This window comes from Takifugu rubripes, chromosome 4 (genome assembly GCF_901000725.2).
Source record: "Takifugu rubripes chromosome 4, fTakRub1.2, whole genome shotgun sequence".
Lineage (NCBI taxonomy): Eukaryota > Metazoa > Chordata > Actinopteri > Tetraodontiformes > Tetraodontidae > Takifugu > Takifugu rubripes.
The window spans coordinates 9709056-9734851 of record NC_042288.1 but is presented as its reverse complement, the minus strand read 5'-3'; the positions used below and the strand labels follow the sequence as shown (position 1 = coordinate 9734851).

Here is a 25796-nt window from a genome sequence, read left to right as displayed (position 1 = left end):
AATCCAATCAACTCAATGAAAATATTCCAGTTGACTGGAGTATTTTGGGTGAGTATATACTGTCCAAGTCCTTTGTTTCTAGTCGTCTGTGTAGATTCTCAATCATCCAGGTCATTGTATCCAAGGTAGCTTCTTCAGTTCTGAACTGAAGAAGCCTTCTGGATAGAAGGCGAAACGTCTTCAAGAGAAGAAACCCAGTCCAGTTGACAGAGAAAACTACCTTGGATTTGTTTCTAGTCGTTATTCATATTTCAATAAGGGATTGATTTATTACCACTAAATTAAAGTCAGCTTTATTTATCCTGTGTGAAAATACATGACATATCTGCATTTTTTATAATCTATCAGTGACACTCCGACCCAGCAGGTGGCGGTAGAGTAACGCAGGAAGTTTCCGACCATCTAAAACCTACGAAGAAGAAACTTCCCAGTCGCCGCCGCTGTCGCTGCGCATCCAGCAGTCTCGAGTTCCGGCTGATCTCAGCGGGGCTAATTTATCAAGCTGGGAAACCACAGGCTCGACCGGAAACGTAAGAAACGAAGAGTAGAGGTGAAGGGGAAAGTCTGTGACACGCAAGGTAAGTCGAACCCACCACGACAAGGAGTTTCGGGGCTTGGACTGCGTGTGAGGAGCCGCTTGCCTGGTCGGACGCGAGCGAATGTCTGGACAGGCCCACCGCAATTCCTCGGTACTGTCATCCCGGTCCTGGTCTGTCAGTTCGCCCCGTGATGTGCCGCGATCACACTGAGCCACCGCCACTTAAAAACCCTGACAAATAGATTGTTTTTTTTAAATATAAAGCTGTTAGATACTTGCGTGCATGACAGTACACGCAGCCGACCAGTGCTTATTTTAATTCAACTACTTTTGAAGCTGTTATTTGTTTATTACAACATCTCGGCATATAGTCTTATGAGGTATATGTGCACGTCTGCAGGTGGGACAGTAAAATCCCAGTTAGATATTGCATATGTCAATGTAAAGCTACGCTAATGTTTTCATTATATGTGGGTAGAAAAGTTACCAACCGTATATTTGTGGAGTCTTTCACTGGAAGTTGGTATGACGTTTTCTGTGTAACCTTTCCTGTGCGGCGTGTATTTTGGTAGACACTTGAAGCCGTTCACATATTAAGGTAGGTGTTCTTGGTAAACGGTTAACTGTTGTTAAAACGATGTTAAAGTCGCATGTATTAAATTTGAGGAAAATGAACGATCTAACAAGCGTCGATTTACGGCTCGCGTTAACCTTAGCAAATGTTAGCTTAACAATTTTCAGGTAATACAACATCTCTATAAAACTTCACTGTCTGATAAATACAACCTATACAGTTACTTGGAATACAGTGTTAATCACCAGATGTCCGTCTTTGTTAACCTTATATTGAGTAAGTTAAGTCCAGTTGTTGTCACCAATGTTAAGCTTCCAGTTAGCATTTTCACATATTGACCGCACACGAGTAGCTTCGAGGAAACAGAAACCGAATAATTCCTCTCACATAAATCCACTCTGGTGATTTGAAAAGCATTATTTGGCCATTTATATGAATAAAAATGGTGTGACCCGGGGGGTACATCTGCCCTGTCTCCTGGGTTAACCCCCATTAGAAATTAGCTGTCAAAATTTACACAGGATTATAAATGATTACAGATTTACCGTAATCTTATTTTGTTTGTTTACCAAGTCAGAATAGTGAATTGCTATGAAAGCCAACTCAAAGCTAAGTTGACTGTAGGATAATAAAGTTTCCATGTCCTTAAAATATTGACCTTATTCAGATTCATGTGGTTTTGCAAATCATAGGTAGCTGAAAATTAATTTGTCCTTAATGCAAAAACCACTCATCCCAAAAAGGTGGATCCTTTGTGGGAGGAGAATTAGGCATTTATATATTCAGGAATATATGCCTTTATCATGTATCAATTTCTTTGTGCAAACAAAGGTTGGTGAAGTGTGCACAATCTGGCCTTTTTTTGGAATAAAAAGAAAAAAGCCTTTTGGGGCACTGACTGCTCTAATTCATAACAAATTGACCAGGCATCAACATGAACTATTTATAACACAACTGTTTGATTAACAATCCAAAAAAGCTATTTTAAATTCAGCTGAATTCATGACACACTTTCAAACAAACCTCCTGCTTTTTGGAGAAGTAAATTCCTTTTCTTTCCTGTTGTCTAGCAACCATGGTGGGCGAGCGCCGCAATGGGAACCTGCTGGTCCAGCTTGGCCCAAGTTTGCAAGCTTATCCAGAGGAGCTGATCCGTCAGCGTCGCAACCAGGAGGGACAGATGGAGTATCTGATTCGCTGGTGCCTTGTTGTCATTAACGATGGCTCCCACTCAGGGGCAGGAACCAGTGAATCTGGGGTGGCGAGCAGCAGCAGCTCTGGAGTGGGTGGGTCGAACGGGTCCACATCAGGAGAGGCCAAACCTGAAAACATCCTGATGTGGATGTCAATGGAGGACGTTTATGCCAACTGCCCCACCCTGTTGGGGAAGAGGAAGACAGACACACAGCGCCCTCTGCAGCAAGATAACCAGCAGGGTGGTGTGAGGGCAGACAGGGAATCATTGGACAGCAGTCAGGGAAACGCTGATGAGTTTCCAGCAGATGTCACGTTCGACGAGGTGGAGCTTTCGGACATGAAGGAAGATGTGAAGAATCTGGTGCAACGGGCCAGGAAGCAGATGATGAAGAAGAGCGACTTCTCTATCAGCATTACTCACACCATCCACGTGCTGAGTGCCTACGCCAGCATTGGATCTCTTGTTGGCGTCTTCAAGGAGACTGGCGCCCTCAACTTACTGATGGAGCTGCTGTGCAACAAGGAAACACAGACAAGACGCAGCGCCGGGAAGATGCTGCGAGCGCTCGCATCACACGATGCAGGTAGGCTGGAAGATTCTCTGAAGTCACATTTACTGTTAGAGTAAACTTTAAAGTGAGCGGCACCGTGAGCGGCGTCCTGCCCACCACGCGTCCTACTCCTCTCTGGTGGCATCAACCCTGTCACTGATAGTTTGTCCTCCTGCCTTCTGCAGGAAGTCGGGCGTATGTGTTGCTGTCCCTCAGCCAGCAGGATGGCATAGAGCAGCACATGGACTTTGACAACCGCTTTACTCTGCTGGAGCTTTTTGCTGAAACCACGTCATCAGAGGAGCATGGCATCTCCTTCGAAGGGATCCACCTTCCCCAGGTGAGCCTTTCTGTTGTGAAATCAATGAATGGTAAGATAAAAAACAAACAAACTGGTTGCAGAAGATGGCGGTGGTTTTGGAGCACAAATGGAGGATTGTGGTGGATGTTGTGCTTTTTGACTTCTTGAAGCATCATTCTTCTTCTTTGGTGTTTAGATCCCTGGGAAGCTGCTGTTCTCTCTGGTAAAGCGTTACCTGTGTGTCACGTCTCTGATGGACAAACTCAATACAGCACCGGGCGATTCTCTCGCCGACAGACAGGACAACAGCCCTTTGCCCGCTTCATCCTCCAGCACAACCCAGCAAACAGAACAGTTTCGTCTCCAGCGCGAGTTTGATTTCACCATGGCGATGGGCAACCTGATCTCAGAACTGGTCCGTGTGATGGGCTGGGACCGGAACCGCCAAACCCCAGAAAATCCCACCTCGTGCACTGGAGGGGGCGGAGTCCGCGGGGAAGATCAGGATGAAGATGCACTCCGTCCTGTCCTCAGGTCCATTTTTCAGCCCCGTTTCTGCGCCTCCCCGATCGTCCTCATCGCTCCCTCTGTCGCAGCCGCACCCACTGTGACACCACCAAAAAAGAAGACTGGAAACTTTTACAAAACACGGGCTGACTTTGTCACCCGTTCAGCTTATGTGGAGTATATTCAGGACAACCTGAAGAGCGGTATGTCTGTACGCATGCTGGAGGACTACGAGGAGGTGAGTGCTGGAGATGAAGGAGAGTTTCGGTACAGCAATGATGGGACACCACCTGTCCAGGTAAGGGTGCGCTAACTAACGGAGGCGGTTAATCTAATTATGCATTCACGTGTAAACAGCAGATATACTCCATTCAGGTGTACTGGAACTCGCTGTCCAGAACCTATTGGGTCCACTGGCACATGGTGGAGATACTGGGCAGCGGCAGCAGCAGTCAGGCTGATAAGGAGATGCAGGAGAACGTGCCGACCCTGATGGAGACTGTCAAACTCAGTGCAGGTCAGTTCTGACCAGCCCATAGAGAATTGGAAACGACATATTCCTCTATCTGACTTAATTTTTCTGCCATTAGTGAGTCAAACATTCTTTTCGAAGCCACCCGGAGGTCTGTACTCGCTGCCATACCTGTCTGAGGGCCTGCAGGCAGAACCTCTGACCCTCAGCCGGGCTGAGTGGTGGGAAATCCTGTTCTTCATCAAAAAACTGGAACCCAAACAGCAGCAGGAGGTCAACGGCATCTTGCAGCATAACCTGGACGAGCAGGTTAGTAGACTAAAGGGAAAAACTGGGATTTTTTTGTGTGAGAATCATGATTCCTGGAGAACACTGATCATTATGGTCTATTCCACAGGAAGCGGAGCTAGATGACTCCTCTCTGATTGGTCTTTCTGTTCCGGGAGATGTAGCAAAAAAGCTGCTTCACTACCTGAAGCAGAAGCTGCCGTCTTCATGCCTGAGCGACCTGCTGTGCTCACATGCATTTAGCAAACATTACCTTCGGAGAGGAGGAGGAAGCCTGGAGGACGAAGAGCTGCTGGGTGAGTGGTTAACTGAAGTCAGAAGAATATCGCTGAGGACTGACATTTATTTCTGTGGCATCCTTTGGAGCCATCTTTTTGTTGTTGTGATCAGAAGGTAGAGCAGTAATATCCCAGGCCAGACAGACACCTGTATGATTTTCAGAATTCACCTGTAAATTGTGCCGTTTCTGCCCTTGATGTGATGTTTTTGTAGATAAATGCATCGTGTTACGGTAGCTTGTTACTGGTGAGCTTGACTCTGGTTTGTTCCCCCAGCTGAGAACTCTCTGGGTTCTTCTGGACTGGGAGCAGGAGGACAGAACAACACCTCTTCGTTATCAACCGTAGCCTCCTCATCCTCAGGGTTGGGATCTGTCTCCAAAAAAGTAAGAAAGGAACTTCCTCATGACTCTTCCAGCAGCAACCAAGAAGTGGAGAATGAGCTCCTATCAGAAGATGACGGCAAATTCCTCGAAGACCTGGAAGACAAGATGAAAGGTGAGCATCCTAAGGGGGGCTCTATTGCTTCAGATTCCACTCAGTTACACTTACTCTCTACTTAATTATTGGGTGGATAATAAAGTCAGTGTGTCAAAGCTTTTCCGTGACAATTTCTGCAGTGTTCAATAATCCACGGATCCAGGGGAAGAAGACAATCCTTGAGAAGCTGGGGGAGGTGGTAGAGGTATTGAAGAAAGAGACGTGGGCTACAGACCAGGACATGCAGCTGGTGACGATCCACTTCATGACCAGGCTGCTGAAGGAAAAAGGGGCACAGGAGAAGAACTCAATGAGGAATGACTCTGCCCAGACAGTCCGGTGAGTCTTATAGGTTCCAAATTCCAACGCTTCCTTTGAATAACCCATAAAATGACATTAGCAGCCTGTCCCAGGTCTTCTTATAATTCACAGTCCTCCTTCTGTATGCTACTGTCTCTGCCTACAATCTGTTGATTCTCTTAATAGTAGACCTGAGGGGGGTGTATGCTAACTCATTCTTGTCTGACAGGGATAAGATGCTGAAGCTTTTAGTGGATCTCCTTAGTTCCTCCTCCAAAGACCTTGTGATCAGCACACTGAGGCTCACCCACCTTCTCATGCTTAAGTACGATTGGAGGGTTTCCTTCGCCACTGAAGGTGGGGTCAAATCCATCCTGTCCTGCATGCAAGAGTTTTGCTCTGTAACTCAGGTCCAGCAACTGGCACTCGCGGTGAGCGACATCCACCATGACGTTCATATATTTTGTCTCACATTCACACAAAAAACCTTGTTTTGCATTTCCTGTTCTGCATGATAATTAATTGTATCCTAATTTCTTGGAGTTCATGTGGCAGTACTTGCATTTCTCCGAGATAACATTCTGACTTTTGTCATCAATGTATTGTGTTTACATATACAACTACTAAATACTCAATACAAAATGACGTTGATAATGTTGTTTGGCCTAATCAGATAATGTGCTGATGTTCCTTCCTGTCAGGCCATGAAGGTGATCACCGGCGCCAGTAAATACGACTTTCGGAGTATCGGCAGCAGCCTCCCGCTCTCTGAGTCTGGAACTCAGATGATGCTAGAGATCTTTGCCAGCATCGGTTCTGCAACGCCTGAAGGCTCCGCTGGTTTGCTGGCTGCCATCCCTGCTGCCGTTGACCTGATGTTGAAGACCAAAGGGTGAGCTAGCGCTGCTGTGGCTTTGACTCGCTTTTGTGCTGAGCTGATAGTAACTGTTGGTGTGTTTCAGCTGCATGTTGTCGGTGCGAAATGGCCTTCTCCTGATCATCATGCTCATCTCCAATCACAAGAGTCTTGCTGAACAGCTGGTGGCTGCTGATGTTATTTCCATCCTTAAGAAGTGTTTGACTCTGTCCAGAGCTGAGTCCATGCTCGCCATCATCGCCCTCAACCACATTTCCATGGTGCACAAGCTGGAAAGCAAAGGTACGTTCCATATTCTTGGTCATTTACAGCTGTGCTATCACATTTAGACCATCACCATGGCTGAGATCGGAGCCACACTGCAGATCACGGTGGAATTGGGATCAGGGATTTAATGCAGAACTCAGGTTTTATTCACCATGATTAACAATTAAAGTAGTCATTTGTAACCTTGTGGCAAAAGCTGGTACCACAATCACAATTAAAACACTGCAGAGCACACACACGCATTAAAGTATTCAAACTGAGGTAGTAGAGGCTTTGTGTTTTTATGGTAAGTTGGTGTGAGGCAGTGTTATTTTGATTTATGTGACATCGTTTTTAAACGCTTTGCTGGAAGTAGAATGGAAGTACAGTCTTGCACTGAGCCAATTGGTTGAAACGTTTGAGGCTTGCCTGTGACTGAATCCCAAAACTAGTTGTGCTTAATATTGTGCCCCAAACCCTTGTCATTGGCCTAGACCTATGTTCGTATCATCTAGTCACAAAAAACACAGAAACTTGCAGAAAAAGAGGAAAAAGTAAATTGTGATGAAAATACATTGAAATAATTTGTGGCTTTGAAACAAGAACATTATAGCTGGACTACTATTTCTGGTGATGTAAGTATTTGAACTTAACATGATTCCCCAACATCTGTTGATATTTTAGGGCCATTTTTTGTATTAATTTAAATAAAAGTCTTACAATTAGCTCCTTTTAATTCTATCTAAGTCAACTGGCATCTCATTGTCATTATTCTGGATTTTGTGTGTGTGTGTATGTCAGTGAGTGAAGACTGTCAGGAGCAACTGGACTTCAAGGACATGAAACTCCAGATGTTACTGGTCAGTTTAAAAGAGCTGACGGCAACAAAGGAGGTGATCCAGACGCTGGAACAGCTGCTGTGTGAGGAGTCATCTCAGCTGCAGGAGGAGCGCCGCCAGGTGAGTAGTTACGGGGATCCAAATGACGAATTTATTTTCCATTTAATATTAAACTTACTATACAAACTAATTAGCTTCTAAACATGATTTTTCAAAAGATTGATCAAAAATTATGAGGGAAGAGACTTGACTCCAAAAGAAAATGTAAAAAAAAATAAAAAAAAATCTCTATGCAGTTTTTTTTTAGAGGTAATTACGTTGGGGTCTTAAAAAGTAAATATTGGTTACTGGTTGTTTGGTTTGTCCAGGTGACTCACAGCCGTGACACATACCAGGATCTGATACGTCTGATGGAGCAGCACCGAGCCGAGCGGGCCATTCAGCTTTCCATCCTCAGGTGTCGACCGCTGGTCTTTGTCATGATGTTGATGATGGAAGTAATGACATAACTGTGCTTATGTTTTCCTGGATGGCTTCTTGTCTCCACAGGATCCTCAACAAGTTCTTGGACAACTTTGAGGAGGATGAGCTGCCGTGGCACGAGAGCATCGAGCCCTGTCTCTCCTCCATGACAGCATTCATTAGTGACAGAGAAGTACGTAGAGAGCTAGGTGGAGAGGACTTGCCTCCAGCACGACGCTCCTTATGGTCTTCTTGATTGCAGGTGCTGCAGCAGTTCATCCACTTCCTCTATCGACTGGCATCTCTGAACAAAGATTACGCGGTGGTGATGTGTCGTGTGGGGACGAAGGAGGCTTTGGTGAAAGCTTTGGACAAGCACAGCACCAACCTGCTGCTGGTCACTGAGCTTCGTGACATCATCAGCGACTGTGAGAAGTACGCCAGCCTCTACAAGAAGATGACCACCAGTGTTCTTGCTGGCTGCATTCAGGTACACTGTTGAAGATGTTTCCCTTGCATCGCTTGATAGAATCATTGCATTCACATAAATGACCTTATTTCTTCCTGCTTCCTGTCAGATGGTGCTGGGTCAGATTGAGGAACATCGTCGCAGCCATCAGCCTATCAACATCCCCTTTTTTGATGTGTTCCTCCGGAACTTGTGCCAAGGTATGGATTCATCCCACTTTTACTAATCTGTTCCTCACTCGCTTTAAAATTCCTTGAACTGGCCTTGTTTTCAGGCTCCAGTGTGGAGCTGACGGAGGATAAGTGCTGGGAGAAGGTGGACGTCTCGTCCAATCATCATCGAGCTAACAAACTTACTGACAAAAACCCTAAAACATACTGGGAATCCAACGGCTGCACTGGCTCGCATTTCATCAATATTTACATGCACAAAGGAGTTATCATCAGGTAGGAAGGAGGTACCAAGCTGATAATACAAACTGCAGTACAGCTTCAGTGACTGTGTGCACACCTGTGTGTTTACTTGTATAGACAACTTGCCATCCTGGTGGCCAGTGAGGACTCGAGCTACATGCCAGCCCGGATTCTGGTTCTGGGAGGAGATGACCCCAGCAACATAAACACTGAGCTGAACACAGTGAGTCCTCCATTCCTCCAAAGCACCAGGGAGCGTCGCAATCACAGATGAAATATGAAAAGAGGGACTGATGTCATTTTTTTGTTTTCTTGAAACGAATTTTTAGTAACTGAGATATATTAACGATAGCGGATTTTTTCTGTTCAAAAATAATTCCTTTTTTGCTCAAAAGAGTGTGAATACTGCACATAATATTGGCAGCAGTCGGTGTCAGAACTCCCACCTGTTATTATCGACATCAGCCGTGGTCCAGTCATCGGGGTGTTTGTGTGTGTGTGCAGGTGAACGTGAGTCCAACATCCAATCGGGTGGTTCTTCTGGAGAACATGACAAGATTCTGGTCCATTATCCAGATCAGGGTCAAGAGATGTCAGCAGGTCAGACAGTCACATTCTGCTTCCAATGATGTTTTCTGCTTCTGACCTACCAACCGTCTCCTCTCTCAACAGGGTGGTATTGACACTCGGGTACATGGTTTTGAAGTTTTGGGTCCAAAACCAACCTTCTGGCCTGTGTTCAAGGAGCAGCTGTGCTGTCGAACCTATCTCTTTTACAGTACCAAAGCTCATACCTGGTGCCAGGAAGTGATGGAAGACAAGACGCAGCTCCTGCAGCTGTTCAACAAGTATGTATTACTGCAATGCCACTGTATAGCACTGCAGCCCCTCCATAAATGTGTGTTTTCAGACTTAACAGCGCTCTGAGACACGAGCAGATGTTTGCTGTTCGGTTTTTGCCAGATGTGGAGGCAGCTGAAGCTCTCGGGCGCACGTGCTGGGAGGCTCTGATCACTCCCATCGTTCACAGCATCACATTGTCAGGCACGTACCTACATTCACTCTATCTACACTCACTCCTCCTCTCTCTCTTTCTCTCAGTCGCTCTCATGTCATCTCTCAAATATGTGCTCTCGTTCGTTCTCTGTGTGCAGAATCTTCAGCATGCAGCCCTCTGTCCTGGCTGCTCAGCGAGTACTTGGATAATTCGGAGTCACCGCGCCGCTGCAAAAGTCGGGCGGCCATTTTTAATTCACGAGTGAGGCGACTCACGCACTTGCTTGTCCATGTGGACACAAGTCAGATGAATGAAGAGGAGCTAAAACCACCCACCAAATCAAGTGAGTTTCATCTTCATCCATTTGTGGTTTTTTTGGAAGATCCAACAGGAAATTATGTCCCACCATAGACTATCAAAGAACAATATTCAGTCTCCTCCAATTGTATTTGCAAAGGAGACAATAACTAAATGAGAAATATTTGGATTAGTCAACTAGAGATATTGCCTCTCTCACACACACACGTACATGTGAGTTCACTCTGATCAGAAGAAACTAACCAACTCCCTGAAATGGGTGGTTTTCAGGTTTTGCCAGCTGTAGCAGGGTGTTGACTGCTGGCTTCTTGGGTTGACCTTAATCTTTTAATATTTCTGTTACGTGGTTTCAGATGGAAAAGAATCTAAAAACGCTGCCTCCCCATCTTCTTCGTTGACCAAACCCAGAGGGAAGAGCAGCAGTATTGCAGGCATCGCCCTCTGCTGGCAGGGAGTGGTACAGTGGCAGGTACGAGCCAGATCTCTCAAATTAAACATCCCTTTTTTTAATTGACAGACCGATAACCTTGTCCTCACAGGTGAAAAAGTTTCTGGAGTTGAGCTGTAATCTGCCAGATTTTGTGGAGCATTACCGGAGTCTTTACATGCGGCTGAAGAATGCCATGGAGGAGCTGTTTGGGCAGCAGACTGCCTTCGTCCTGGCCTTGAGACGAGGCTTCTCTGCTGCTCTGCTGCAGTTGTCCATCCTCCAAGCCATGCACGTGAGTCCTGATGGAAGAGCTGCAATGTTTAACTTTCAGCTTCAAAATAACTCGTTGGTACTAATGTTGACAGCATAACCAGTAATGATCCTTACAATATGCAACTATTACAGTATCAATATAAGACTTATGATGTTGTAACATTTATGTGATTACACAATGAAACTTAATAAAAAGTAAAATAAATTTGCAGAACAAGATTATGTTGTGTAATCTCCTTAGAGCTAGGTAAAAATATCAGCCATCAATAGAAAAAAATGGCACCAAATTGGGTCTGTTTATTCTAAATTCTGTTATATAAGAGCTCTGGTTGTGTGACTTCCCTCCTGCAGGTGAGTGAGCGTTTTGCTCAGTACATTGATCAGATCATTCAGTCCAGCGGGATGGCATGTGGCAACATGGCGGCTCTGGATCGGTTGCAGCAGTTCTTGGAGCCAATGTTGTTGCTCTCAGGCTTGGAGCTTGCCAACACCTTCGAACACTTCTACAGGTGTGAACTCGCTGCAGCTGCACTGACAGCAGGCTGAAGCAGTTCCTGACACCGTCTCCCTCTGTCTTTGCAGGTATTACCTGGGTGACCGGCTGCTGGCTCAGGCAAACGTGTGGCTGGAGACTACTGTTGTGGATCAGATTGGCAGTTGCTTCCCAAGTCGATTCCCTCAGCAGATGTTAAAGAACTTGAGCGAGTCTGCTGACCTGCGGCAGGAGTTCCACCTGTACCGCTTGCAGCAGCTGGACCGTCGACTACAAGAGCAAGACCAGGTCAGTAACATTGACCTGGATGGATTTCCTTCTTTTTTGTCATTAGAGAAAAACAGGAAGTTTATGTGTAAATTCACGGTAGATGATGGAGGACTGGGTGGAGTCAGAGGAGGAGGCTGAAGTCCAGGTTCTGGTGGTGTCGCCGCGCTACTGGGCCGTCTCTGCATTGTGTTTCCTTGATGAACCTGCCAAATATTTTCCTGCCGAACTTTGCTCTTACCTGAACCAGTTTACTCAGTTCTACAGCCACAGTAAGTCGTCACAATGCCACCTCTGCATCAAATAAAACAAGTTCAGCTGATGAGTTCTAACTATAAATCTTTAACGATGGTCACCGTTCCACTAGCAGCCGATGTTTTTGTGTCATGAACATAACAAAAATCACAATTAAAGGCGAGAAAGTACAACAACATTAAAGCCCAAAAGCAGCATGTTAGAAAAAAAGACGAGACCGAAGCCCGTCTCCTGTGTGTCTCTCTCAGGTCAGTACATGTACAGCCTGAGTCACTCAAAGCCTCGGCGACTGCAGTGGACGTGGCTCGGTCACGCAGAACTACAGTTTGGGCGTTCTACACTCCACGTCTCCACACTGCAGATGTTCATCCTGCTACAGTTCAACAAGCACCAGGTCTCACCCGCTCACACACATGCGCACACACACTTACGTGTTCACTGAGACTTGATTCTCTATGTTCCCAGGAGGTTCGTGTTGACTCTCTACTGGAGGAGACCGGTCTGTCATCTGCCATGTTGCTCCACGCTCTGCAACTTCTGGTCGACAAGGGTGGGCCGCTGACGTGTAGCCGTCCTGATGATCCGACCCAGGGTCCGTCATTGCCACCACGGCGCCGTCTTTCCTCCTCACCATCATCGTCCTCACTGCTGCCTCTGTCTGTCCTCAGGGGTACTGAAGCTCAGTCAGCAGGTGGTTCCTGACTCAGCAGACGGTGTCCCTGCATGTGTCTCACTACTGCCCAAGCAGACGTACCTGAACGTGAATGAAGATGCTGCCGGCACCCTTGAAAGGAAGAGGAACTACATTTACTGTCTGATTGTTCACATCCTGAAGCGGGAGAAAGAGATGCACATCGACAACCTGGTCTTCAAGGTGAGACTCTAGACTCACCCTTCAAATGCCACCATTGGGCAGATAAAGCAGAGACCAGATTTTGAGTTGTCGTTATGGTTCCCCTCCAGGTCATGGAGTCATGTCAGAAACAGGACGGGGTTCCTTCTGTTGGGGGAGGCCGTTTTAGCTGCGCTACCAGTGACGTACTGTCATGCATCATGCACGTCATCTGTCGCGGCTGCGCGCGGCGTAATGAAGAAAACCCCCACATCGTGGAGTTCCTGCCCGAGGACCCACCTACCCCACAGAAAGGCCAGGCCCAGTTCTCCTTCAGCCGCGCTGAGCTCAAGAAGGACTCCGCCCACAGTGTGGCTGACATCAGGTGTGAGCATGAACTCTGACCCCTCACTTTACATAGAGGGCTTCATCCTTGTCTTTATCACGCTTCTGTAGAAGACAATGACTGTAAATATGAAATCGATCCATGAATCAGTGATGGAAAAGTTCAAACCCATCAAACATCACACAGAAGAAAAGCACTTTTTATCACTTTTTTTAACGCCCTGCCACATAACTTGTCTAATTTCTCTCCAGCGTGATGTTTAATCCACAGCAGTCTGAAGATGGTGTTCTGGATGCGGTTCTGATGTCAATGGGCCGAACGATGACTCAGGAGGACGTCCGTCAGCTCATGCAGAGGACTGTCCAGCAGGTCAGACCGTCTTGTTAATAAAGTCTGATTGACCTATTCGGTTGGCTGCATCACAGATGTGTTCTGATTGGTCAGGTGTCAGACACGCTCAGTCTGGACCAGGATTGGGCGGAGCATCTTCTGATCCACTGTAAGTGGAACACGGACCTGCTGGTGCAGCGATACACAGATGATTCTGAAAGTCTCATCATGGCTGCTGGCCTGAAGTTCCGGAATCCTCAACCTTCATCGAGCCCCACTTTAACCTGCCCCGTGTGCCTGAGCCACCGGAACCCTGTCTCAGAGCCGGTCCAGTCGTTGATCTGCATGCACTACTGCTGCCGGGTCAGAACCAAACTCACTGGGATGGAGTGCGTCTTTGTTTATTGATGTGGTTCTGACACAGTTCTGTTCGTGTTGCAGCTATGCTGGCAGGAGTACCTGACGTCCAGGATCGAGCAGAACCTGGTCATGAACTGCAACTGTCCAATCACTGACTGCCAGGCTCAGCCCACCTCGCGGTTCTTCCTTGAAATCCTCACGGACAAGGACACCATCGCCAAGGTAATGCCGCCTCCCTGTTGCCACGACAACCACAGCTCACAGACGTCGTTTTGATGAGGCCCTGTGTTCGACTCTCTCGTCAGTACGAGAACGCGTTGCTAAGAGGCTACGTGGAGTGTTGCTCCAACCTGACGTGGTGCACCAACCCTCAGGGTTGCGACCAGATCCTCTGCAAGGAGAACATGAGCAGCATGGGGACCTGCTCCAAGTGTGGCTGGTCCTCCTGCTTCAGCTGCAACTTCCCCGAGGTCTCACAAACACACACACTCCTATTTCTCATGTTTGTCTCTATCCAAATATCCACAGATAAACAACCCCACCTTCATCCGTGAAGCACGTGGGCGAGTTTCTCTTCATCTGTTGGGAATCCTGAGGCATTTCTTAATTTTTAGGCTCATTACCCAGCGAGCTGCAGCCACATGTCCCAGTGGATGGATGACGGAGGTTACTATGAAGGGATGACGATGGAGGCTCAGAGCAAGCACCTTGCCAAACTCATCTCCAAACGCTGCCCCAGCTGCCAAGCCCAGATCGAGAAGAATGAAGGCTGTCTGCAGTATGTCCCCCCAATGACATCATAACCTTCTTTTTCCCCATTTTCTGCTGGTGGATGATGATGATGGTGGTTATGATGATGATGATCTCTCTCCACAGTATGACCTGTGCCAAGTGTAACCACGGTTTCTGCTGGCGCTGTTTGAAACCATGGAAACCCACACACAAGGATTACTACAACTGCTCTGCAATGGTTTGTTCTCACGCATCATCCAGCCACAGTGCACAACACTGTCCAGGTGTTTCCACACCTGCAGCTTTATACCTGGTTAAAATGAAGATGATTTCATATCAATAAGTCCTGAGAATATATCGCCGGGCTGATTGTGTCACTTGCTGTCTGCTGTTGTTGCAGGTGAGTAAAGCTGCACGTCAGGAAAAGAAGTTCCAGGATTATAATTCCAGATGCACCTTCCACCACCAGGCCAAGGTACACTTGGGTCTCACTTTGTGACGTCTGTCCTTTTGTTGCTTGTCCAGCTGCAGAGGGATGTGTGGCTTTCAGGGACAGTTGGTCATTTCTGTTCTCACCTTCAGGATTTTGCAAACAACCTGGAAAATAAAGTTTCATCCATCAATGAGGCGCTGCAGATGAAGTCTTTGACGTTCGTCATCGACGCCTGTAAAGCTCTCATTCGGGCTCGTAAGGTACCTCCTTTGTGGCGACTCTGGTGATGACGTCACATTTGTGGTTTTCCATTGGGTTACCTGGGCCCTGCGTTGCTGTCTGCAGGTGCTGGCCTACTCCTGTGTCTACACCTATTACAACCAGGAGACGGAGAAGATGGATGTGATAGAGCAGCAGACGGAGGCTCTGGACCAGCACACCAACACTCTGCAGATCCTGCTGGGTAAGGTCCACCTTAAAGGGTGAAGGTGAAGGTGATGCTGACCGCCTGTGTTCTCCTCAGAGGAGACTCTGCTGCAGTGCACTGACCTGGCCTCCTGCATCCGTCTACTGAAAAAAGAACACCTCAACACCGGACTGGAACTGATCCGACGCATCCAAGAGCGTCTGATGGCCATCTTGGAGCACTCCACCCGGGTAAAACCAGTGTGAAGCCATTCCGGTCTGGTGAAGGACTTGTGATTAAATACGTCCCGTAGACAACGAGCACAAGTCATCCACACCTGTGTGATGCGACACCAGTTTACATTAAAAATCAAGTTTTATTTTGAGTTTTACCTCCACGCAGGACTTCCGGGTTGGTTACCAGTTAAAGAACAGCCAGGACACAGAACTGACCGAGGCGTCCAACCTGTCCAACCACACAGACGGAAACACGGCGTGAGTTCATGAGCGACGGCTCCACGCCGCTGACGTTGCTCTGCTGTAGCGAACTTCAATTAAGACACTTTTTTTTTGCCTGCGTCTCAGGTCAAAAGCGGAGACGGCATCAGACTCTGGAGAATCGGACAATAACAACAACGCTGGCGAGGACGCCGACGAGGCAGCGGACGACGACGACGAGTACGACGAAGAGTATGTTCCCGAGTGGCATGAGGACTACGATGAGGACGACATAGATGAGGACGACTTCTTCTCTGATGAATCTGAGAACCTGGAGAGAGATTTCAGCCCCTTTGACTGAACCAGCATGACCCCCTCCTCCCCCAAACCAAACACACCCGCTTACTGTTTGTGCCACCATGTTAGGAAAGTGAAGAAGAGGGTCACAGAAACACCCCAAACTCTTCTATGTTTAAGCACCGACAGGAATTATAAATCAAATTAGGAAAAGAACAAATCATTGTTCCTGTGACCTTTTGTCATCTGACCAGTTCAAACCAGAGAAACCAGTTTGAGCCCACTTGTGATTTTACACAGCCAAACATTTGTTTCCACTGTTGCTTTTTATTTTTTCCTGCAAAGCAGAGAAGAGGGGGTAACGACCCGGAGGGTGTCCCGTCAGTGTATGACAGTTTCTTTGTGTTGCTGCACTTTTGCCTTGAGCTGTTGATGATGGAGGCTGCCTTCCTTTCAGTTTAGGGGGATTTCCCGTGTTCAGATCCAGCCGTTCCGTTACGTTTGGAGAGTCTGCGGATGCTCCGACGGCCTCCGAAAGTATTTTTGCAATAACTGTTGGCCGACCGCGACGTCTGGTACGGCATTCTTCTCCGGTTCTGACGTATTCTTGCTGTAATTTTCAGAGATCTTATATTCATATTATCAATGCTTACTCTGTTAATTTGCACATTCACAGAATAAATAAAAGCTTTTCCTGCTAGGCTGAAGGATGAGATTCCGTGTAGACTCCCCCGACTGATGACCTCGGAGACTAATTACACTTTAACGTCGTGCTTAACTGTGAAACACAATAAATCAGAACATGCTGATATTTTTAATGATTTGCCCAGTAATTTACGTTGACACGTACAGCAGCCCCAAGAGTCACAGCTGGGACCTCAGTCCTGTGTTCCTGGACTCCACCTTTGACCTTTGACCTTTGAAAGCCCCGCGCAGTCACTTCCCTCCCTTGATGGGCCAAGCTGCTTGTGGCAGGTTCTGATGTTTTCATTTTAACATTAAGGGTTTTATACCAATACCATTCGAGCCAAAATGCCTCCTTCGCGGTTTCATTTAAGAAAAAGACAAAAGATGAAAACATTATAGTCAATGTGAAGCGATTTTTACAACAGATCACCTAAAAGTCTATTTACGTTACAAAGGATCACTACATCCGTGATGTAACAAGATTAGGGTGTTTCTTAAAGGCTTTTTACACTGTAAAACACTTGAGCTAACTGAACAGTCATCCCGGAAGGAAAACGCTGCAGAAACACGAACATCCAACAGCTGGTGATGAAAGTCCGGAGCCGACGGTGCCGATGCTCCCGCGAGGTCAGATCAAGTTGAGAAACTCAAACGTGAAATGCTAAAAAAGAGCAAACGCCCACCTGAAATGCAAATATTCACTCAATATCTACGGAGTCTCTTAAAGGTGGAGAATAAAGTTACTCAAAGTTAAATCCCGACTCAAAGTCCAGAGAGGTCATGTCCGAGGGGAGGCCCAGGCTTTCAGGGGTGAGCTCCAACTCACTGTCCTGAACCAACACCTCTGGCTGGGATCCACAACCAGGACCTGATGTGTCCAGCACTTTAGAGTCCGAAGCTGCCGAGCCAGAGTCTCCTGAAGTTAAATCCTGCTCCGACTGGTTTTGTCGCTGCTGCCGGGTCTGGTATCTGGTTTGGGATCTAGTTTGGTGGACAGGATGAGAGGCGAGGGACGTTCTCTTCCTTGCGTTGGCTTTGCCTCGAGGTTTATTTCCTGGTTTGGCTTCAGAAGCAGGAGATGTGTTGGAACAGTTATCTAAGGAGGGCTGGTCCTCCTGATTGGGTTGGGGTTGAGATTCTGGTTCTTTTTGGGTCAAGTCCGGTTGTGAAGGCCCGTTATCTGTGGAGATGATTGAGTCTGGGTTAAGAGACTGAGATCGGTTTGGAGAAACGTAGTGATCCTCCTGCTGGACCTGCTCTTGAAATTCTTGTTGAATTGTTTGTGAGGTGGGCTTGGATGGCGAGGGCCAAGGTTCTGGATCTTGGGTCGTCTGTAAAGACCAAACTGAGGATATCTGAATGTCTAATTCCGTCTTGGTCTGGAGCTCCTCAGAACCATCGGGATGCGGCTCCAGAACTGAAGGTGGAGGTTGTGGTGGGGGTAGAACCAGATCCTGAGGTTGCAACTTTTGTGAAGGTGGGTTCTGAGGTTGATTTTTACCGGCGCCACTGTCATTTCTTCGGTCGGTCTTTGCTGGTCTGCTGATGGAGAAAGTCCCCGATAGGCTGCTGCTGCTGTAGAAGATGCCAAACAAGTCCTGGGCTTTAGCTGCCGCCAGATTAGTCTTCGGTTTCTCAGATTTTGGACCTCCATCCCCCAAGGTTATGAAAGGTGGTGGCTTGATGACCACAGTGTGGGTTTGCTCACTTTCTGGGACACCAGGAGCTGCGACATCAGACACGGTCGCCACGGTTGGACGAGCTGGTTCGGGTGGTGTGGAGAGAACTGCACCACCTGGTGCAGGTTTTGACTCGGACGCGGGTTTGTCCTGGTTTGGTGCAGGTTCAGAGACCTGTGGTGCCGAATTCACCTCAAACATGGATGATTTAAAAACTTGATGAAGAGATGGAACCTTTGGTAAAGATAGTTTAGGTGGTGCCGCAGCAACCACTGGAGGTTTGGATCCTGGTGGAGCAGCAACCACTGGAGGTTTGGATCCTGGTGGAGCAGCAACCACTGGAGGTTTGGATCCTGGTGGAGCAGCAACCACTGGAGGTTTGGATCCTGGTGGAGCAGCAACCACTGGAGGTTTGGATCCTGGTGGAGCAGCAACCACTGGAGGTTTGGAACCTGGTGGAGCAGCAACCATCGAAGGTTTGGAACCTGGTGGAGCAGCAACCATCGAAGGTTTGCACCCTGGTGGAGCAGCAACCACCGGAGGTTTGGAACCTGGTGGAGCAGCAACCATCCAAGGTTTGCACCCTGGTGGAGCAGCAACCACCGGAGGTTTGGAACCTGGTGGAGCAGCAACCATCGAAGGTTTGGAACCTGGTGGAGCAGCAACCACCGGAGGTTTGGACCCTGGTGGAGCAGCAACCATCCAAGATTTGGAACCTGGTGGAGCAGCAACCACCGGAGGTTTGGAACCTGGTGGAGCAGCAACCATTGGAGGTTTGGAACCTGGTGGTACAATTGAAGCCTGAACTTGTGGACCTGCACTTGTATGAGGACCAGATTTGGGTTTTGAGAAAATGTCCAGGGAACTAGCTAAACTTGGATTCTGGGGTCTGATGGGAGTACTGGGATTTGGAGCCACAGGAACTGGCAACGAGAGTTCATCACACTGAGGAGACAAACTGGCGTTGGGGGGTCTTTGAAAGCTCTTCAGAGGTGCTGGTTTACCCATCATGAAGGGTTTTCCTAAGACAGCAGAGGGGGCAGGGAGGCTGGGCCGGAGTCCTGCCTGGTTGCTGCTGTTAGATACCCAAGGAGAAGCTGTGTTCTGCTGGGTCGCCAGTTTTTGGGCAATTTCCTTGGCCGCAGCCACAGATTTTGCCAGACATTCCTCCTCGGGAGCTTCGTCTTCCTTTATGAACTCTGCAGCGGCTTTCTGAGCCTCGGTTGCCAAAAGGTTTTCCTTCTTTTTCCATGTGAACTTTCCAAACAAAGGGCTCACAGGTGTTGGTTTTCCCATCTCCAGGTTCTGTTTTCGAAGCTTTGCCTTCATGGCTGGACTGGGCCCACAAAAGATCTTTGGTGGGTCGTAGAGTTTTGGTGGAGGTTCAGATTTGCTGAACTCCGTCTTCCCTGCTGATTTACTAGAATCGGGCTTTTGAAAAGTTCCCTTCTCAGTCTTCAGTTTTCCTTCCTCTCTGTCGTATTTGGATCTGGGATCAGAGGATTTATCTCTGGTCTCACGTTTGGGTCGGTCGTCGTACCGCTGCTCTTCATTCCTGCGGTACCGGTATCGATGTTCTTCTCTGTTGTATCTGACTCTGTCATCGTCAGCTCTTCTGCTGTCTTTCACCTTGTCCTCTTCCTGGCGAGTGTAGCGGGATTTATCTTCCTTCCTGCCAGACTGATACTCTTCATCGTCCTTCGTCTTGTATGAAAGCTTCTCCTCTTCCAGAATTCTGCCCTCTTTCTTGATCAGTCTCTCTTCTGCCTCCTCCTCCTGGACGGGGTCGTCATCTGTCTTTTTTTCCCTTTTCTCCTTTTTGTGTTTACTCTTTTCCTCCTTGTCTTTGCTTCTCCGCTCCTCTTCCTCGTGTTTGCGTTTTTTCCCGCCTGTCTGCGAGGTGAGTCCTGCCTGCCGGTCCAGGTTCCTCCTCTGTTCATACAGCGGGTTCTCGTACATCTGTTGCTGTTGGAGGACACATGAAAGCAAAGGAAAGAGAACATGTGTCACTCTTCCACCTGTCAGATGAAGCAGGAACATGAAGCTCATTCCATCCAGCCGCTCAACCACACAGGTAAACAAGCACCTTGTATTTCTCGTTGTGAGCGTGTGTGGTGACGTGTTCTTCTGCACAGATGGCATCTCCAGAGAACACTTGACACAACAGGCAGAAGAACCCTCTGACAGGCAACAGGAACTCAGAACCTGCAGCAAAACACAAGCAGCACACTTTAAAGCCACGGCTGCTGTTTAGACACGCCCTCATTTGTTTACCTGAGGGCCGTGTCTATTTTCTGCAGCTGTGAGGACAGGATGGGGTTAAAAACACAACACTTGAGCTCCACCTGGAAGCAGGAGCTCACTGAGAACCTTCAGAACCTCACACTCCAGGATTATCTGGAAAAAGCATCAAAGAACAGGAAGTTTACCTTTAGCGGGCTTGGACAGCCTCTCTTCTGAAGCGGTGGCATTGACAGCTTTGGGGGAAGTGGGGGCCCAGGGCCGGTTGTAAGGGTCAAGAGTCTGTGAGGACATCCAGAAAATTCCAGGTGAAGAGAACGCCACATAAAGGAGTGTACAGGTGTGACAGAGGAAGTTGCTTCAGAGCAGAGTGAGAAAAGCTGCTCGCTTTTACAAACACACAAACCTTTCGATGCGTTTTGCTGTGACAGTGAGTGAAAAAATCAAACATGGAACCAGAAGTCACGTTACACTTTTGGCACCAGTGATTTCCAGCGTCGTAGTATTCAAAGGGATCTGGGGGTGGGGCAGGGGGCGTGGCAGAGGTACAGAGAGGCGGAGCTTTCAGGGTGGTGCTCGATGACGTCGTCTGCTGAGGAGCAAAGATGGAAGAGCATCAAACATCAGCTGAAGCGGAGGCAGTCCAAACACTTTTCTATAAAACCATTACATTTATAGTTTTCTTACCTTCACTGAGCTCCAGCCTCCATGATGCTAGTCGAGAAAACTTTATCGACAATCCACCAAATAAACCGACGTTGCGAATCTTTAACTGAGAAAATTTAGACGCCGTCCGAGCATTTCTCATCACGATTATGGACAAGATTATCCAAATAATAATAGTATTTGGATAAATCTTACATTCACCATATTCATGGTGCTGACATTCATGAGACGTGCTCCACTCAGCAGCTTTGGCAACACTCCATCAAACCCTTTTCTTCAACCACAGTTCCAGTCGTCTCCATAACCTTTTTTCTCCACTATTGGTTGATTAACGTAAACGTAAACATGCAATTGTTTATTGAGGAAGTCTAGAGGTTGTGTGTGGTTTCTAAAATACTTGTACGTTATGTTTAATGAGTTCATGGCTGCATGTTCTTAAGAACTTCTTTATGAACCAGTGCTCTCTGCAGATGAAGCTGCAGGACCCGACTACTTCCTGCAGGGCAGCAGGCTGCCTGACACTTCAGGACAGTTTTTATCCACTTCTGTCTCTGGACTTAACCTGGATCGCCTCCTTACAACTTCCTTAAATGTGAATAATGTCTGACAGTAGCAGCTGCACCTGGTTTGGACTCTCAGGAGAACTTCCTGTTGGACCTCCTACCGTTCTGGGGGATCTGTTGGCTGCCGACTCTCCCTCACTGCTTCTCTGCGCCTGTTGGTTCCTCTCGCTCTGTGGCGCTGCACCATCTTCCGGCTCTTTGGCTGCCCAGCTTCTCCCACTGGGACGGTCAGATGGGCCGAGGCCAAGGATGAGCGCCACCGTCTCCAGCTCCGTGCGTTTCTTCTCAGCGGCTTCGTGTTCGCTGCGTAGAGTGGAGATCTGTTTCATGACCTCGTCCTGCAGGAGGCTGATCTCCTCCAGCAGAGGGTCTTTGTGGCCACCCTTCTCCCTCCGTTTCTTCCTCAGAAGCTCCCCTGGTGTTAAAATAAAGAAAAACATCAGAATTTCAAACCGCAGCAATGATGTCAGCAACCCTGTGACACTCACCTTGTTGCTTCCTTAGTCTCTCCAGCTCTTTCATCAGATATTCTTTCTTCTTCATCCTCACCTCTCTCTCCTGCCTCAGCTTCTCTCTCTCCTCCAGAACCTGAACACAGTGAGCACAGGGTCAGCTGACCTCACCTCTGTGACATCATCAGTGTGAGTCCCAACTCCACTGGGAACCTTTTGCTTCTGGCTCTCGTTGTTCTGCTCCTCAGACATCCTCCTCTCGTAGGACCCAACTTTTTCTGCCTCTGTGCGCTTCACAACACCTGCAATGACACAACAGTGATAGTGATGAAATCTTTCACTTGTGTCAGGACAGGTTGTAGAAACTATGTTTAAATGCCATTAACATTCTGATGATTTCAACAGATAAAAGAAAGATACATAGGATTTTTGTTGTTATCCGATTTGATTATTACATTAAATGAACATAAACTGAAGGTTCACTGACCTGTTGCCCTCGGCCCAGGAGCCACTTTATTTAGGGAATCATTGTAGGTCACTGGGTGGGGGTAATTCTCTGGGACAGTGGGAGGGGGCACGTTCACGTTGGGTGGTGGGTTCATGTTGGGGGGTGGGTACATGGGCGGCCATTGCTGGGGCACATAAGGAAGGTAGTTTCCATACTGGCCATAAGCAGGTGGGGGGTAGTTGGGGGGAATCATTCCGTGGACGGGTGGTGGGGGGTAAGTTGGGATTGGTATCACACTCTGAGGAGGGCGGGAACAGGCCGTGGGTCCATTTTGCTGCTGAGGCTCAGCCTTCAGCTCTTTAGCATCTCTGTCTCTGGGATATCTCAGTGGTGCTGTGACCTTCCTGTTGCCATCATCGCTACTCCAGCCGTCCCGTCTCCTGCCGCTGCGACTCCCGCTGCTGCTGCTGGAACTTCCACTTCGGCTCCGCCTCCCGGGACTCCCGCCGCCATTTGAACTGTCTGAGGAGTACCGTCTACGTCGGGTGGGTGTCTTTGGAGGGGCCTTGTTCCCTTGCAGCCTCTCTTTGGTCCTGGCAGCCATCTTGCTAATCTCAGCCACACCGAGGTCCAAGCCGATGGTTTTCAACAGCTCCTGCATTTTCTCGTACTCCTCCAGCGCCCGACGCTCCTCCTGCTTAAGCGGCTCCGTACCTGGTGGACAGGTGGGGTTTGCCAACTGAACAGACACATTTGGCTTGGTAATGGCAGCGTTTTCATCAGGGAAGTCTCCGTACAACGTGTCCTCCGTCACGTCTCCATACAGATCCAGGCCGTGGTTTCGGACTGGCTCAGATGTTGCCTGACCTTTAGGATCCTCCGAGTCTCCGTACAAGAACTTCTCCTCATCGTCGATGTCGTCTGCAGTATTTTTCTGACTGCCCAGCAGCTTAAAGATCTCTCTGATGTCAGAGTCCAGGTTGGTGCGTTGGGCCATCTGTGAGTTGGACTGCAGCTCCGACAGCACAGTGGCCATCCTGTGAGGCTCCAGGCCTTTAAAGGCCAGCAGCAGTTGTTCAGCCACCGTCGACATGCTGGACGATTCAAGAACGCTTGGAGAATCTGCACTCTGAAACACACAACGTCACAACTTCTGCACTGACCCACAAACCTCAAAATCTGTTCAGGATTTTAGGGATATTCTCAATTACTATTGTTAGTTTCTGGTAATAATCATGACAATATCCTGGTTGTAACTATTACTGATAGCTGTTGAAATGCGTGTGCTGTAAATTTTTATTTGACAATTTCTAACATAAATATATGTATACAGGTGTGTGTTTGTGTTACCCTGGAGTCCTCAGAGTCCCAGTGTTTCTTCAAAATAGACTTAGTTGGCAGACTGTGCCTCTCTTCCAGCTCCTTCCTACGTCGAGCTGTTTCCAGCTCTCTGAACTCTTTTCTTGGTTTCTGACTGTCGCTGTCAACAGAGCTGCTCGAGCTGCTGCTGACACTGTGACCACGGCTGCGACCGCGGCTCATCTCTTTGACAGAGCCCTGCCCCCAGCTCTTCCCTCTTGACCTTGACCTGCTGCGGGATCGACTCTTGCTACGCCCACCACTCTTGACCCGACTCCTATCTGGGCTATAGCTGCAGCTCCTTTGTCGGCTCTTGCTCCTGGCCCGGCTCTTGCTCCTGGCCCTGCTCTTGCTCCTGGCCCTGCTCTTGCTCCTGCTCCTGGCCCTGCTCTTGCTCCTGGCCCGGCTCTTGCTCCTGCTCCTGGCCCGGCTCTTGCTCCTGGCCCGGCTCTTGCTCCTGCTCCTGGCCCGGCTCTTGCTCCTGGCCCGGCTCTTGCTCCTGCTCCTGGGCCTGCTCTTGCTCCTGGCCCGGCTCTTGCTCCTGCTCCTGGCCCGGCTCTTGCTCCTGGCCCGGCTCTTGCTGCAACCCCGGCTCCTGCTCCTGCTGCGGCCCCGGTCTGTGCTTCTGGAATTTGGTGGTCCATGATCTCTATCGAGGAAATCCCAGTTCATTAATTGCACAGGAATATTCTGGACTGTGAACTATCATCTAAATAATAATTAATTACTTGTCATGATGGTGAAAGGGCACCAGTCTAGATGCTCCAGTTAGCTCATTTCCCACAGTGATCACCAACTTCTGGTCCAAAGAAATGGGCTTATGAGGCGACAGAGACCTCTGCAACAGGATGGGATACACAAATCAGTTTAGCTGTATAAACTTGAACGAATAAATTGTGTTTGTATTTTGGCATTTTTTGAAAAGAAGTGTTTTACCAGTAGCAACACAAAATGATTGGTCATTTGCCAGGCTGAAGAAGTTTATCAGGTTTAAAATTAAAAACGTCTTTATGTTGTGTCCTCCGTGTGGACCCGGCTCTCTCACCTGTCTGGGCGGATCATCGCTCCTGAAGTGACCGTCTCGGTGACGTCCTGGCCCGGGTGAGGGGTACCTGCGCGGCGGGGAGCGGGGGTACGAGTCCGGCTGTCTGTAAGTGTTGTAGCTGTGGGGATACGGAGGTCTGGGTCGGCTTCTGTCGTCTCTGTACCCCGATTCTGGCTGATAGGGCCTCGGAGGCGACTGGTAGGCCCTTCTTGGTCGAGGACGGTCACGGTACATCGTCTACCAGAGTGTGATTTTCTATTCACTCTAGCGGTTCATTCAAAAAGCGAGAGGAACTGTGGAGACCTTATTATGATCTGAAAATGCCTTTGCGCATCATCTGCACATCCAATATTTATTTTCCCGTGGAAACAGGACACCGACTCCTTTTTCTTCTCCTAAAGGGAACAGCAGCTTCCGGTCTCTGGCGCACTGTCGCCACCTACCGGTGAAGCTTATTACACTCAACATGACAGCCAAGGTTGCTTCTAGATTTCTGTTTATTTGACCCTTTTTCATATTACAGCGATAGAGGCTCCTTGTCATTTAATTTTTATCATTATTTTTAGGCTCCGCCTCTTTGGAGAACAACACAAGTGATTAGTTTGACTGGAGAATCTTTAATCTCAAAGAGAGTGGTCAAATAATACAAAGTTGACAT

The 25796-nt window shown here is 48.2% G+C and overlaps 2 protein-coding genes across 4 annotated transcripts; one reads left to right on the top strand and one right to left on the bottom strand.

Moving 5' to 3' along the window:
* The first annotated feature begins 420 nt into the window (after positions 1–420).
* On the top strand, positions 421–16702 carry cul9 (cullin 9). The gene is made up of 44 exons (XM_011603213.2): positions 421–578; positions 2183–2893; positions 3046–3200; positions 3358–3966; positions 4044–4185; positions 4259–4449; positions 4538–4724; positions 4983–5204; positions 5327–5525; positions 5716–5917; positions 6188–6378; positions 6449–6645; positions 7411–7568; positions 7817–7905; positions 7998–8103; positions 8173–8400; positions 8489–8579; positions 8654–8825; positions 8910–9015; positions 9297–9392; positions 9465–9640; positions 9703–9836; positions 9947–10132; positions 10461–10576; positions 10647–10829; positions 11162–11319; positions 11393–11591; positions 11674–11842; positions 12074–12219; positions 12291–12417; positions 12494–12699; positions 12789–13042; positions 13255–13372; positions 13448–13696; positions 13775–13915; positions 13999–14163; positions 14308–14471; positions 14570–14663; positions 14826–14900; positions 15008–15118; positions 15204–15321; positions 15382–15515; positions 15667–15758; positions 15849–16702. Exons 2-44 carry the CDS (start codon positions 2188–2190, stop codon positions 16060–16062), a joined length of 7776 nt encoding a protein of 2591 aa, XP_011601515.1. The 5' UTR covers positions 421–578; positions 2183–2187; the 3' UTR covers positions 16063–16702.
* A 91-nt stretch (positions 16703–16793) lies between these two features.
* On the bottom strand, positions 16794–25556 carry LOC115249502 (zinc finger protein 318-like). Of its 3 annotated transcripts, XM_029834823.1 has the most exons (12): positions 25139–25556; positions 24822–24931; positions 24449–24742; positions 24085–24412; positions 22774–23863; positions 22500–22588; positions 22323–22422; positions 21936–22249; positions 21012–21197; positions 20794–20887; positions 20451–20569; positions 16794–20329 (listed from the first exon to the last, which is right to left on the bottom strand). In XM_029834823.1, exons 1-12 carry the CDS (start codon positions 25370–25372, stop codon positions 17426–17428), a joined length of 5862 nt encoding a protein of 1953 aa, XP_029690683.1. In that variant the 5' UTR covers positions 25373–25556; the 3' UTR covers positions 16794–17425. The 3 variants fall into 3 exon arrangements, with proteins under 3 accessions (XP_029690683.1, XP_029690681.1, XP_029690682.1); XM_029834821.1 differs by having other exon boundaries at positions 24085–24742; XM_029834822.1 differs by having other exon boundaries at positions 21012–21194; positions 24085–24742.
* Positions 25557–25796: the final 240 nt, after the last annotated feature.